This window comes from Coregonus lavaretus (assembly GCF_964263955.1).
Source record: "Coregonus lavaretus genome assembly, chromosome: 25".
In the NCBI taxonomy this organism is placed as follows: domain Eukaryota; kingdom Metazoa; phylum Chordata; class Actinopteri; order Salmoniformes; family Salmonidae; genus Coregonus; species Coregonus lavaretus.
Genome location: NC_140012.1, coordinates 4,267,251 through 4,280,986, shown reverse-complemented (window position 1 = coordinate 4,280,986; position 13,736 = coordinate 4,267,251). Strand labels below are relative to the sequence as shown.

Here is a 13,736-nt window from a genome sequence, read left to right as displayed (position 1 = left end):
GCAATGAATGAAAATGCCCACCCTTCTAAAAACAATCTTCCCCACTATTCAGACTAAAACATAAAATGTCAACACTATTCAATTCCAAACTTGAGCCATTGATTAGGTATTGAAGTTGCATTATTGAAGTAGGATGTGTGTTTGTTTTTGAGGCAAGTTCAGCCAATGATGGGGACTAAAGGCCCTTGTCATTACAGATAAATCTATTGTCTATGTTTTCAACAATCCACTGTTTGTGTTTGATGTGTCCCCCAGTGTCTCAGCTCAGATCATGTGATATTGTTTGCTCATCCTATTTTATATGGTCCACTACTGTGTATAAATCCTGAGTTACTGTGTAATAATCTTTACTTTTTAATGTGTATGAATGAATCTTATATGAATTTCATATGAGTCATCCACATACACCTCATGCCTATGTTAAAAAAAGCCCGGAGCACGGACGTTGGGGACAGCGAGGTGCGCTGCTGAGGCCTCGGACCTGACTGTCTGACTGACTCTGACCGGCTCCCTCCTCTGTGACCATCTATGCCTGAAGTTCCTCCGCTCTCAATGCCATCATAACTGCTTCTATCCTTGATCCATCATTCATCCTTCCAGTCCCTAACTTCCGTACTGTGTTACAATGTTATTGTTTTGTATATGTTGTAGTTTGTGATGTGCTTTTGTATACACAATTAAACCTTTAGCTGCCATGGATGTAAAACACAACAAACTACAATTGTTTTTATTTATTCATAGTTGTGCCCCTTTTAGTTTTTAAACCCTTTGTGAGACCTTACTTTATAGAGGCCCAAGTTTTTATAGAATTGAATAAGATGAATCCTAACCCTGTTAATGATCCATATGTGTGTGCAGATTGTCCTTACTGAAATGTACTCAGATGGCTTTCACCGCTCCTTCTGTGACAATGATGACGACCTTGAGATCATTCAAGAGAGTGACTCCATATTTGCCTTTGAAACACCTGAGCTCTTTAGACCAGAGCAGATCCGCTCTCAGCGAGGTATGACTTCAGGTTTTGATTCCCCGTAAATCAGTTTAGCTCTGGGTCATATTAGGGACGTATTAGCTCTAGGTCGTATTAAGAGTGTAGATTAGATTACAAATAGATTAACATAGGATTTCATTGGAAATCATGTTTAATCCGGATGTTATTACCTACATTACATGACCAAAAGTATGTGGACACCTGCTCGTCGAAAATCTCATTCCAAAATCATGGGCATTAATATGAAGTTGGTCCCCCTTTTGCTGCTATAACAGCCTCTACTCTTCTGGGGAGGCTTTCCACCAGATGTTGGAACATTGCTGTGGGGGCTTGCTTCCATTCAGCCACAAGAGCCTTAGTGAGGTCGGGCACTGATGTTGGGTGATTAGGCCAGGCTCGCAGTCGGTGTTCCAATTCATCCCAAAGGTGTTTAATGGGGTTGAGGTCAGGGCTCTGTGCAGGCCAGTCAAGTTCTTCCCCACCGATCTTGACAAACCATTTCAGTATGGACCTCGCTTTGTGCATGGGGTCATTATCATGCTGAAACAGGAAAGGGCCTTCCCCAAACTGTTACCACAAAGTTGGAAGCACAGAATCGTCTAGAATGTAATTGTATGCTGTAGCGTAAAGATTTCCCTTCACCAAACTTTACAGTTGGCACTATGCATTCGGGCAGGTAGCGTTCTCCTGGCATCTGCCAAACCCAGATTCGTCTGTCGGACTGCCAGATGGTGAAGCGTGATTCATCACTCCAGAGAACGCATTTCCACTGCTCCAGAGTCCAATGGCGACAAGCTTTACACCACTCCAGCTTACGCTTGTGTGCGGCTGCTTGGCCATGGAAACCCATTTCATGAAGTTCCCAACTAACCGTTCTTGTGCTGACATTGCTTCCAGTGGCAGTTTGGAATTCGGTAGTGAGTGTTGCAACCGAGGACAGACGATTTTTACGCACTACGCGTTTCAGCACTCGGCGGTCCTGTGTGGCCTACCACTTCGCGGCTGAGCCGTTGTTGCTCCTAGACGTTTCCACTTCACAATAACGGCACTTACAGTTGACCGGGGCAGCTCTAGCAGGGCAGAAACTTGAAGAACTGACTTCTTGGAAAGGTGGCATCCTATGACGGTGACACGTTGAAAGTCACTGAGCTCTTCAGTAAGGCCATTCTACTGCCAATGTTTGTCTATGGAGATTGCATGGCTGTGTTCTCGATTTTATACACCAGTCAGCAACGGCTGTGGCTGAAAAAGCCAAAATACTCATTTGAAGGGGTGTCCACATACTTTTGTAAATATGGTGTATGTTCTCCCTCACTGATACGTATGCAGTATCTTTTGGAAAATGTTCTATGAGCTCAATAAGAAGTGGGTATATGGATATGCGTCCGTATTCCAGAATCTGACATATTGTGATGGTTAACAGCCTTATTCAACAAATTTGCATCTTTCACTGACCTGAAGCAGGCTTTGATCTTTGACGTCATTAAACCTTACGATAATGTGACTGTAACCCAGGCTTAAGTATGTTCGATATAGAACTCAAAGTTTGTTCATATAGTGCTGTATATACATGTTATATACTGTAATGTGTTTCAGGAAGTCCCCATGCTAATCTGAACCAGAACAACTTAAAGTATGGGACAGACAACAGGACACAGGTATCAACAAAAATAGAAGAGTCAGTGACTCCCCCTCCGAGCCCCAATAAGAAAAGCGGGGCTGACAAGATCATTCTGCTTGTGTGTAACAGAGCCTGCGCTGGACAGCAGGGACGCAGGTACACAAAACAACTCAAGATTTCAAAATTCAACATTCAAAATGGCACCAGGAAGATAAGATCTCAGGAACATGTTCATACAATGTAGATGAAAACTAATTTGATATACAGTGAGGGAACAAAGTATTTGATTCCCTGCTGATTTTGTACGTTTGCCCACTGACAAAGAAATTATCAGTCTATAATTTTAATGGTAGGTTTATTTGAACAGTGAGACAGAATAACAACAACAAAATCCAGAAAAACGCATGTCAAAAATTGTATAAATTGATTTGCATTTTAATGAGGGAAATAAGTATTTGACCCCTCTGCAAAACATGACTTAGTACTTGGTGGCAAAACCCTTGTTGGCAATCACAGAGGTCAGACGTTTCTTGTAGTTGGCCACCAGATTTGCACACATCTCCAGAGGGATTTTGTTCCACTCTTTGCAGATCTTCTCCAAGTCATTAAGGTTTCGAGGCTGACGTTTGGCAACTCAAACCTTCAGCTCCCTCCACAGATTTTCTATGAGATTAAGGTCTGGAGACTGGCTAGGCCACTCCAGGACCTTAATGTGCTTCTTCTTGAGCCACTCCTTTGTTGCCTTGGCCGTGTGTTTTGGGTCATCGTCATGCTCGAATACCCATCCACGAACCATTTTCAATGCCCTGGCTGAGGGAAGGAGGTTCTCACCCAAGATTTGACGGTACAAGGCCCCGTCCATCGTCCCTTTGATGCGGTGAAGTTGTCCTGTCTCCTTAGCAGAAAAACACCCCCAAAGCATAATGTTTCCACCTCCATGTTTGAAAGTGGGGATGGTGTTCTTGGGGTCATAGGCAGAAATTCCTTCTCCTCCAAACACGGCGAGTTGAGTTGATGCCAAAGAGCTCGATTTTGGTCTCATCTGACCACAACACTTTCACCCAGTTCTCCTCTGAATCATTCAGATGTTCATTGGCAAACTTCAGACGGGCCTGTATATGTGCTTTCTTGAGCAGGGGGACCTTGCGGGCGCTGCAGGATTTCAGTCCTTCACGGCGTAGTGTGTTACCAATTGTTTTCTTGGTAACTATGGTCCCAACTGCCTTGAGATCATTGACAAGATCCTCCCGTGTAGTTTTGGGCTGATTCCTCACCGTTCTCATGATCATTGCAACTCCACGAGGTGAGATCTTGCATGGAGTCCCAGGCCGAGGGAGATTGACAGTTCTTTTGTGTTTCTTCCATTTGCGAATAATCGCACCAACTTTTGTCACCTTTTCACCAAGCTGCTTGGCGAGGGTCTTGTAGCCCATTCCAGCCTTGTGTAGGTCTACAATCTTGTCCCTGACATCCTTGGAGAGCTCTTTGGTCTTGGCCATGGTGCAGAGTTTGGAATCTGATTGATTGATTGCTTCTGTGGACAGGTGTCTTTTATACAGGTAACAAGCTGAGATTGGGAGCACTCCCTTTAAGAGTGTGCTCCTAATGTCAGCTCGTTACCTGTATAAAAGACACCTGGGAGCCAGAAATCTTTCTGATTGAGAGGGGGTCAAATACTTATTTCCCTCATTAAAATGCAAATCAATTTATAACATTTTTTACATGCGTTTTTCTGGATTCTGTCTCTCACTGTTCAAATAAACCTACCATTAAAATTATAGACTGATAATTTCTTTGTCAGTGGGCAAACGTACAAAATCAGCAGGGGATCAAATACTTTTTTCCCTCACTGTAGTTATGTTAGATGTGGAAAACCTTGTTCTTTACCTTGACTATGACGATTCCAGGTTTGGTCATCCCTTTGTGCTGTATCTGGAAAGGACGGTCACCTGGGACGTTCTGCAGAAGGAGATCCTGGAGAAGATGCGCCACCTTATGCGTCCTGGGGTCTTTGTCCAGGTAGGTGCAGGCTATCCACACAGACACTCATTCAACTCACACACAGACATAACACAACACACACGACACACACACATGTAATGGTGTAACTAAACTTATTGCCGTCCTTCAGGTTGGGCCCTTCAGTTTGCGTGTAGTGGGGGTGGTTGGAATAATGTATCTCTTACCTCAAGAGGAGCAACCACTGTGCCACCCTTCTGTGGAGAGGTAATGTCACCCACTGCCACCAGAGGGAGCATGTCTCTCACAGATAGAGGACTATTAGCAAATGTTACCGTATGCCACCAGAGGGAGCATGTCTCTCACAGATAGAGGACTATTAGAAAATGTTACCGTTAGCCTTGTGGTCAAACCTTCAATTTTTCAGTGTGTTTAGCCTTTTGTTCAACCCTTCCATGGTTTTTGGCATGTCTTAAACCGTCTGGGTTGTTGTTCAATACGTAGCATGCCCTATTTTTTCCACATTGAGCTGTCATAGGGCTCAAAGATAATGTTGCTTTGACTTCCTATTGATCCAATGTTTGTCTGCAGAGCGTACAAATCTTGCGGTCCGGGAGGCCCCCCACATGTCAAGATTGTGGTGGAGTGGGACAAAGAGACAAAAGACTAGTAAGTGTAATGGGGCAAAACTAGCGGTTGGAACAAAAATAATTTTCCAATCGTTTCGTTCTGAATAGAACCCCCCCCAAAATATGTTCCATTCAACTGTTCCGACCAGAAAAATAAAGTTCTGAAGTACATGTTGATATCGTTCCTTTCTGTTCCTTTTTTTAACCTGTGAAATCAACATTTAAAAAAAAACATTGAGCTCAATAAATTACTTCACCAGTCAGTGCGAATAGAGCTGTTTGCTATAGAGTGGGCAAGCTAGTTGTTAACATGCATGATGGACAGACAAGTGTAGCTAGGGTGTGAGATGTGACAGAAATTTTGCGGGTGGTGAGAGAGGGTGGAGGAGGAGGCTTGGCTTGAAGCGCTGTGCATCTTGTTATGACATGCATTATCTGAATTAGGCCCACAGAATTATACGCTACATACGGAGGAATGACTTCTATGGAGGAACTTTGAATGTTTGTGCAGAGCTGCACCAGAATTAAAAATACTTCTTACCAGGGCCGAGTGGCGCAGCGGTCTAAGGCACTGCATCGCAGTGCTAGAGGCGTCACTACTGACCTGGGTTCGATCCCGGCCTGTATCACAAGCGGCCGTGATCTGGAGTCCCATAGGGCGGTGCACAATTGGCCCAGCGTCGTCCACTCCTTGTGGCGGGTCGGGCGCCTGCAGGCTGACCTCGGTCGTCAGGTGAACGGTGTTTCCTCCAACACATTGGTGCGGCTGGCTTCCTGGTTAAGCGGGCGGGTGTTAAGAAGCGCGGTTTGGCTAGTCATGTTTCGGAGGACGCATGACTCGACCTTCGCCTCTCGAGCCCGTTGGGGAGATGCAGCGATCGAAATTGGGGAGAAAAATGGGGTAAAATACTTCTTACCTTTTTGTAGTTAATAAATCCAATGTGAAATATGATAATTAGTATCTTTAACTAGCATTGGAAAAGTTGATCCATTCCTCTCTAATAAATAATCTCTCTCCCCATCTTCTGAATCACGCTTATAACGTCAGTATTCTACTGTAGCCTATGCTTCGGAGGGGGGAGGGGCAGGTAGCCTACACGTACACTGGCAAAGATCTTCAGCTGGCTGGCAGACACTGGAATAAGCTTCTGAGTGACAGAGTGAGGGCATTGCATAGGCGCTTGGTTGCAGTTTTTGTAGGACGTTAGTAACCGGTTCCCATGATTTTAAAATAACAATTCTGTTCCGGAACATTATAGATCAATTTCGTTCCAGGTTCTGTTTCTGTTCCTCAAAAAATGTCTTTATTTTCCGGTTTTCAGTTCTGTTCCCTGAACCGGTTCCAACCCCTGGGCAAAACCCACTATGCTGAGAGGGAAAGACACTCACCTCTGTCATCTTGATAGAGTGCACACATTCAGCAATGACTAGCAGACATTCACACTTTAAGAAAAATTATTTTGCTGTTTGAAGAGAATGTGAATTCAAAGCAATTGTTGTGACTGAGGTCTCAGAAGTTTTCCTTGTTTCTGTTTGTCAGCACAATTTAATATGACTTTCATGGTTTCCTTTGAAGCTTGTTGTGTGACCTCTATGTTGACCTGTGCTGTTTATTTGTTGTGTCTGACTACAGTCTGTTCAAGCGCACTGAGGATGAGTACATCCCAGATGCTGAGAGTGTACGCCAACAGAAAGACGGACACCTGCAGCCTCAGACATGCTCCCTCGCCCAGTGCTTTCAGCTCTACACCAGAGAGGAACAGGTACGTGAGTGTGCGTGTGTGTGTGTGTGTGTGTGTGTGCATGCACATTCATTTATGTTTGTGTGTTTGAGAGCTCTGCTCTGTGTGTTTCAGCTAGCTCCAGATGATGCCTGGCGCTGCCCGCATTGCAAGCAGCTACAGCAGGGCAGCATCAAGCTGAGCCTCTGGACCCTGCCTGACATCCTCATACTCCACCTCAAACGCTTCAGACAGGTACAGACCACTGCACTATACATCGTCATTCATACAACTACATAGGGGACAGATGAAAATGTACTAGGGGGGAGGGGTGGTCCAAAATAGGGGGGGGGGGTTGTCCAACTTTTTTTTGCTTTGTGGGAGGGTTGTGTGTTTTTTGGGGGGGCGCAGGGGAGGGTAGTGTGTTTTTTTTGGGGGGGCGCAGGGGAGGGTAGTGTGTTTTTTCCCTGGTTTACATTTGCTCTTCTGCTCGTATTTTCCCTATAAACAATGGCTTGACTTACTTTTGATATTACCATAATAAAGTTTTGAAATGTTTGTGAAGGTTTGGTATAGTGTGACTGTTATTAAGCTTTAGCTACTGCAGGTCTATGATATGAAGGCAGTGTGCCCCTGCGCTCCAACTGACTCCGACAGTTGAACTTGAGGTGAGGAAGACTGTTTCAGGCCTACCAGAGTTACTCCTATAATCTAACAATATAATGCTTATCTTTATATAAAATATTAGCGTTGAAAATTAACGAATTACCTCCTTCTGTACGTCTATTTAAGTGATAATGCCCGAGAACCCGGTGTTTGGAGGATATATTGGCATGGGTGTTGCCAAACCGTGCCAATATATCTTCCAAAAACCGGCTTCAAGGGCATTATCACTTTTATACGGGTTACCAACATATTCAAATAATGATTTACATATTTTCATTAAAAACATTATTTTTTATTAATTTATTCATACTATTTCATCCTTCCACAAAATATAGTCCCGACACAAATCAAGGGTTGCTACCCAAGCCGACTGGTCGTTCGTTCTATTGGTTCGGTTGCCAGAGACGTGACCCAGTCGTTCAGTCTTTTTGTTCTGTATCTATGGACTCGACCCAGTCGTTCGTTCTAAATGTTCCATTGCCATACTGGCTGGCAACGTTCTTATCCCTTGCCTTCTAGCTAACTTAGTCACGTCAAACAGTGCAGCTAGAATAATAGCAAAGTAGCTGCGTTGGCGTTTATTTAAGCTGTTTTCTAGTGACATTTATTTGGATACACCATAACAATGAGCTAATGATGCGCGATTTCGCCTGGCATAGAAAATGTGCTCTCTCGTCACTTGTTCAGAGGAGCTAGCCAACAACACAGCTAACCCAATCACTTCAAAGTGAAGCTGGAAAGACAGCAAATTAGCTGCACTTCGTTTAGTTTTACCTGTTTTCTATTGATACTTCTTTGTATATATCCATACAAATGATGCTTATTCATGATTTCGACTGGCTGAAAAAAGCTGCCTGCCTGTCTGTCTCATCCCGACTCCCGACACGTTCATTACTATGGGACATCTGGAGATCGAATTTGAATATTGAAACAATGTTGCAAATGTCGGAGACGCAGAGATCAAGGTTTATACAAATCTCTCTTTATACAAATCTCTGCTGTTGTAAACTAAATGTTAGTCTAAAAGAAATGTGAGATAATGTCTAGATACTTTTTATAGTGGAGATCAAGTTTATAAAGTGCCTGGCTGGGCTGATGAGACAGTGTATTGCGCAGGCAGATGGAACAGAGTAATGCATGTTGGTGTCGTAGCATGCCATCGTCATATCTCTATCTCTCTGGGGTTAGGCCTAAGCTTCTCTTTCTTTATGTACAGTACCAGTCAAAAGTTTGGACACGCTTACTCATTCAAGTTTTTTTTTTTTTTAAACTATTTTCTACATTGTAGAATAATAGTGAAGACATCAAAACTATGAAATAACACATATGGAATCATTTTGTAACCAAAAAAGTGTTAAACAAATCAAAATATATTTTATATGTGAGATTCTTCAAAGTAGCCACCTTGATGACAGCTTTGCACACTCTTGGCATTCTCTCCACCAGCTTCACCTGGAATGCTTTTCCAACAGTCTTGAAGGAGTTCCCACATATGCTGAGCACTTGTTGGCTGCTTTTCCTTCACTCTGTGGTCCAACTCATCCCAAACCATCTCAATTCGGTTGAGGTCGGGTGATTGTGGAGGCCAGGTCATCTGATGCAGCACTCCATCAATCTCCTTCTTGGTCAAATAGCCCTTACACAGCCTGGAGGTGTGTTGGGTCATTGTCCTGTTGAAAAACAAACGATAGTCCCACTAACCGCAAACCAGATGGGATGGCGTATCGCTGCAGAATGCTGTGGTAGCCATGCTGGTTAAGTGTGCCTTGAATTCTAAATAAATCACAGTCAGTGTCACCAGCAAAGCACCATCACACCTCCTCCTCCATGCTTCACGGTGGGAACCACACATGCGGAGATCATCCGTTCACCCACTCTGCGTCTCACAAAGACACGGTGGTTAGAACCAAATATCTCAATTTGGACTCATCAGACAGATTTCCACCGGTCTAATGTCCATTGCTCGTGTATCTTGGCCCAAGCAAGTCTCTTCTTCTTATTGGTGTCCTTTAGTAGTGGTTTCTTTGCAGCAATTCGACCATGAAGGCCTGATTCATGCAGTCTCCTCTGAACAGTTAATGTTGAGATGTGTCTGTTACTTGAACTTTGTGAAGCATTTATTTGGGCTGCAATTTCTGGGGCTGCTAACTCTAATTAACTTATCCTCAGCAGCAGAGGTAACTCTGGGTCTTCCTTTCCTGTGGCGGTCCTCATGAGAGCCAGTTTCATCATTGCACTTGATGGTTTTTGCAACTGCACTTGAAGAAACTTTCAAAGTTCTTAAAATTGTCCAGATTGACTGACCTTCATGTCTTAAAGTAATGATGGACTGTCGTTTCTCTTTGCTTACTTGAGCAGTTCTTGCCATAATATGGACTTGGAATTTTACCAAATAGGGCTATCTTCTGTATACCATCCTTACCTTGTCATAACACAACTGATTGGCTCAAACGCATTAAGAAGGAAAGACATTCCACAAATTAACGTTTAACAAAGTACACCTGTTAATTGAAATGCATTCCAGGTGACTACCTCATGAAGCTGGTTGAGAGAATGCCAAGAGTGTGCAAAGCTGTCATCAAGGCAAAGGTTGGCTACTTTGAAGAATCTCAAATATAACATACATTTTGATTTGTTTAACACTTTTTTGGTTACTACATGATTCCATGTGTGTTATTTCATAGTTTTTGATGTCTTCACTATTATTCTACAATGTAGAAAATGGTAAAAAATATAAGAAAACCCTTGAATGAATAGGTTTGTCCAAACTTTTGACTGGTACAGTATGTTATTTTTTTACTGACAAATAAAATCGGTCAATCAATCAATCCAAACTGTGCAGCAGCCAATTGATGAATGGAAAGAGATATCTGTTACAATTTTTTTTGTAATGACATTTGGAGATTGTCAAGCCAGGCCTTCGATACTGGAAAACCTACAAGGTAGGGAGGGATGGATTTTCTGTTTGTCGAGATTGACATAGTCTATTTATTGTGGTGTTGAAAACGCAAACTATGATATTGAAGTGCCCAAAGTCGGTATGCTTTTTTTATTGGTTGTATGGTGCATTGACACAGAAACCTCTTGGAGGAAAATTCGTTCCATATATTTTACATATATGGCATCAAAATGTTGAAAATCAGATATCCCCCTAGCTGATCATTGTCTGCAGCCGGCTCTGATCGTAGTGTAATGAAACAGGCAGGGAGAGTGAGCTCATCTGTGGTGGTCAGTGAACCCTCAACCTTCTGGCCCATAGCCCTGCGTGGTGTCGACTGTGCCATAGCCCTGCGTGGTGTCGACTGTGCCACAAAAGCAAAGTGGCAAAGTCAATATCCACGTTTATAAACACAGGGTTGCTACAGCTATTGTTATTTGTGGTCGTAAACATTATTTTGAGTTAATTCTATGAGGGTGGAGGGTGTTCAATGTATTTTACAGTACAAGGGGAGGGTCATGTGTAAATATTTGTAACTTTGGGGAGGGGGGTGCATTTCTTCTTATGACACCTTGAGTTGGACCAGCTCCTCCCCCCTAGTACATTTCATTCTGCCCTAATCAAAGTGTACAGTATAAGCACAGTTAGCATTATATTCCCTTAGGAATCAAGTAAAAATAGTTTTTAATTCAAAGTGCACGTGTATAGATCCTATTACTAGTGTATGTCAACACTAATATTATGTTCATTCTTACAAGCTCAGTCAGCATTGTAAACTCAACCAATCTGCATTAGTATAGTTAGCATTCCACACTCAACCAACATAATCCAATTTGTTGCTCTTGTGTGTGTGTGTATGGTGTCCTCTCAGGACGGAGACAAGAGGATGAAGATGCAGAACATGGTGAAGTTCCCTGTGATCGGGATGGACATGGCGCCCCATATGGTCAAGCGGAGCCAGAGCAGCTGGAGCCTGCCCTCGCACTGGTCGCCATGGAGACGACCTTACGGGATGGGCCACGACCCAGAGGACTACCTGTATGACCTGTATGCTGTGTGTAACCACCATGGGACAATGGCAGGAGGTCATTACACAGGTTAGCTAACGACACACACTCTAATATGTTCCGGCAGCAGTAGGGATAGCAGTTGACAGGTTTGCTGACTCAAATCCCAATGGGGAGCCAGCAGCATACCACCCTGCATCCCACTACTGGCTTGCCTCTGAAGCTAAGCACGGTTGGTCCTGGTTGGTCCCTGGATGGGAGATCAGATGCTGCTGGCAGTGGTGTTGGACGGCCAGTAGGAGGTACTCTTTTCTCTGGTCCCCCCCAAAATAATGATATCCTAATGCCCCAGGGCAGTGATTGGGGACATTGCCCTGTGTAGGGTGCTGTCTTTTGGATGGGAGATTAAATGGGTGTCCAGACTCTCTGTGGTCACTAAAGATCCCATTGCACTTATTGTAAGAGTAGCGGTGTTAACCCTGGTGTTCTGACTAAATTCCATCATACCATCATGGCCACCTAATCATCCCCAGCTTCCAATTGGCTCATTCATTTCCTTTCCCCTGTAACTATTCCCAAGGTCTTTGCTGTAAATGAGAATGTGTTCTCAGTCAACTCACCTTGTAAAATAAAATAATTGTGATGGGGAAAGAAATCGAAACAGTTACATATCGCAATATAATTTTGGACGATGTTAAATCGATATTTGACTCCAAGTATCGATTTGTAATCATCCTATAGCTTGTTCTGCATTTTCTTTTTAAATAGTGAGCCAACATGTTTTCAGCACTTTTATTTCCCAGACTGATCAAAACTCATTTTCTCATGCGCTCTCGTTTCTCTCTGCAGCAGACCTATAGTGAGCAATATGTTTGGAACATCAAATTACTATAAAATCGCAGTATTGAATCGCAATGGATTTAGAATTGTGAGAATCACAATACATATCGTATCGGCACCTAAGTATCGTGATAATATCGTATTGTGTGGTCCATGTCAATTCCCAGCCCTAGTTACAATGCTGTTGTGCCCTTGAGAAAGCCACTTACTCCATGTATTGCTAAATATACAGTCCACCATACTTTAAAAAATGGAAGCAATGTGTATGCTTTTTCCATTTTAAAAAACGCTGTAGGGAGGGGATTGGATTCCATATACCTGCTCTTTATAGAAACTCAAATCATTCAAATCCACTGAATGATCTAGGTAACATGATCATTGACTCTTTATCCCATCCTTATTGTGTCCTCTTTTGCAGCTCACTGTAAGAACTCCATCGATGGCATGTGGTACTGCTTTGACGACAGTGATGTCCAAGCCATATCTGACGATGAAGTCTGCAAGCAGAACGCCTACATACTGTTTTATCAAAGACGGGCCACCATCCCATCATGGTCTGCTAACAGCTCCGTTGCAGGTAAGAATATGCATTTGTTAAAAACCAATTTCATTCACAATTCTATGGATTGCAAAAAAGATGCAACAATGTCATAGATAGATAGGACAGGGCTCCAGACTAACTTTTCCCCTGGTCGCACCCTCGAAAAAATACGCCGTCATGCAATAGAAAACATTTGTAAGCATCTTATATGTGACCGACCGCCTCGATTCGGTCTAATGTTGCAAACTTTGAAATTTTGTTTTTTACATTGGACAAAAGTAGAGACTCAGAGCTAGAAAATGGTATATCATACACTGCAGTTGAGGAACAATGGGAAAGTAAATTCTGCTTTGAAAGTTGATAAACTTGTAACCCCACTTTTGAGAACATGGCCCTTGAATGTTTTGGTACACCTACTGGGGAGCTCTTCTTCTTCAATGAGGTTTAACGGCGGTTGGCATCCAATTTGTTGCATTACCGCCACCTACTAGACTGGAGTACAACTCCCTTATATTTTGCTTGAAAAATATAATAAAATAAAGAAATACCCTACCATCAAACCCTACACTCACAAATTCAAAATTAATATTAATAATTAACACCACCCTTCTCCACTATTGAAATATATTAATTCCTACCTCATGCCCTGAACCTGAAATGATGGGACATCACCACTTAACACTCCCTGTAACTCTTCTGATGTCAAGTCTCACACACCCAAATACCTCTCTACAGCTGCCATCACAACCTCAATTTTCTTCGACTTACGTTCCATCCCTGCAGTACAATTAATAACCATTGCTATAAACGCTAAAAATCCAAT

At 43.0% G+C, this 13,736-nt stretch overlaps 1 protein-coding gene across 1 annotated transcript in view; it reads left to right on the top strand.

Moving 5' to 3' along the window:
• The window catches only part of LOC311100427 (ubiquitin carboxyl-terminal hydrolase 31-like), a gene marked incomplete at both ends in the record, with an annotated part of 44,452 nt that overhangs the window by 22,245 nt on the left and 8,471 nt on the right, over nt 1-13,736 (top strand). The window contains 9 exons of the mRNA XM_084141341.1: nt 859-1,006; nt 2,588-2,768; nt 4,520-4,631; nt 4,744-4,838; nt 5,163-5,240; nt 6,834-6,963; nt 7,057-7,176; nt 11,397-11,622; nt 12,791-12,949. Of these exons, the coding sequence (XP_083997467.1) occupies nt 859-1,006; nt 2,588-2,768; nt 4,520-4,631; nt 4,744-4,838; nt 5,163-5,240; nt 6,834-6,963; nt 7,057-7,176; nt 11,397-11,622; nt 12,791-12,949 (1,249 nt within the window). The remainder of the gene's footprint in view (nt 1-858; nt 1,007-2,587; nt 2,769-4,519; nt 4,632-4,743; nt 4,839-5,162; nt 5,241-6,833; nt 6,964-7,056; nt 7,177-11,396; nt 11,623-12,790; nt 12,950-13,736) is intronic.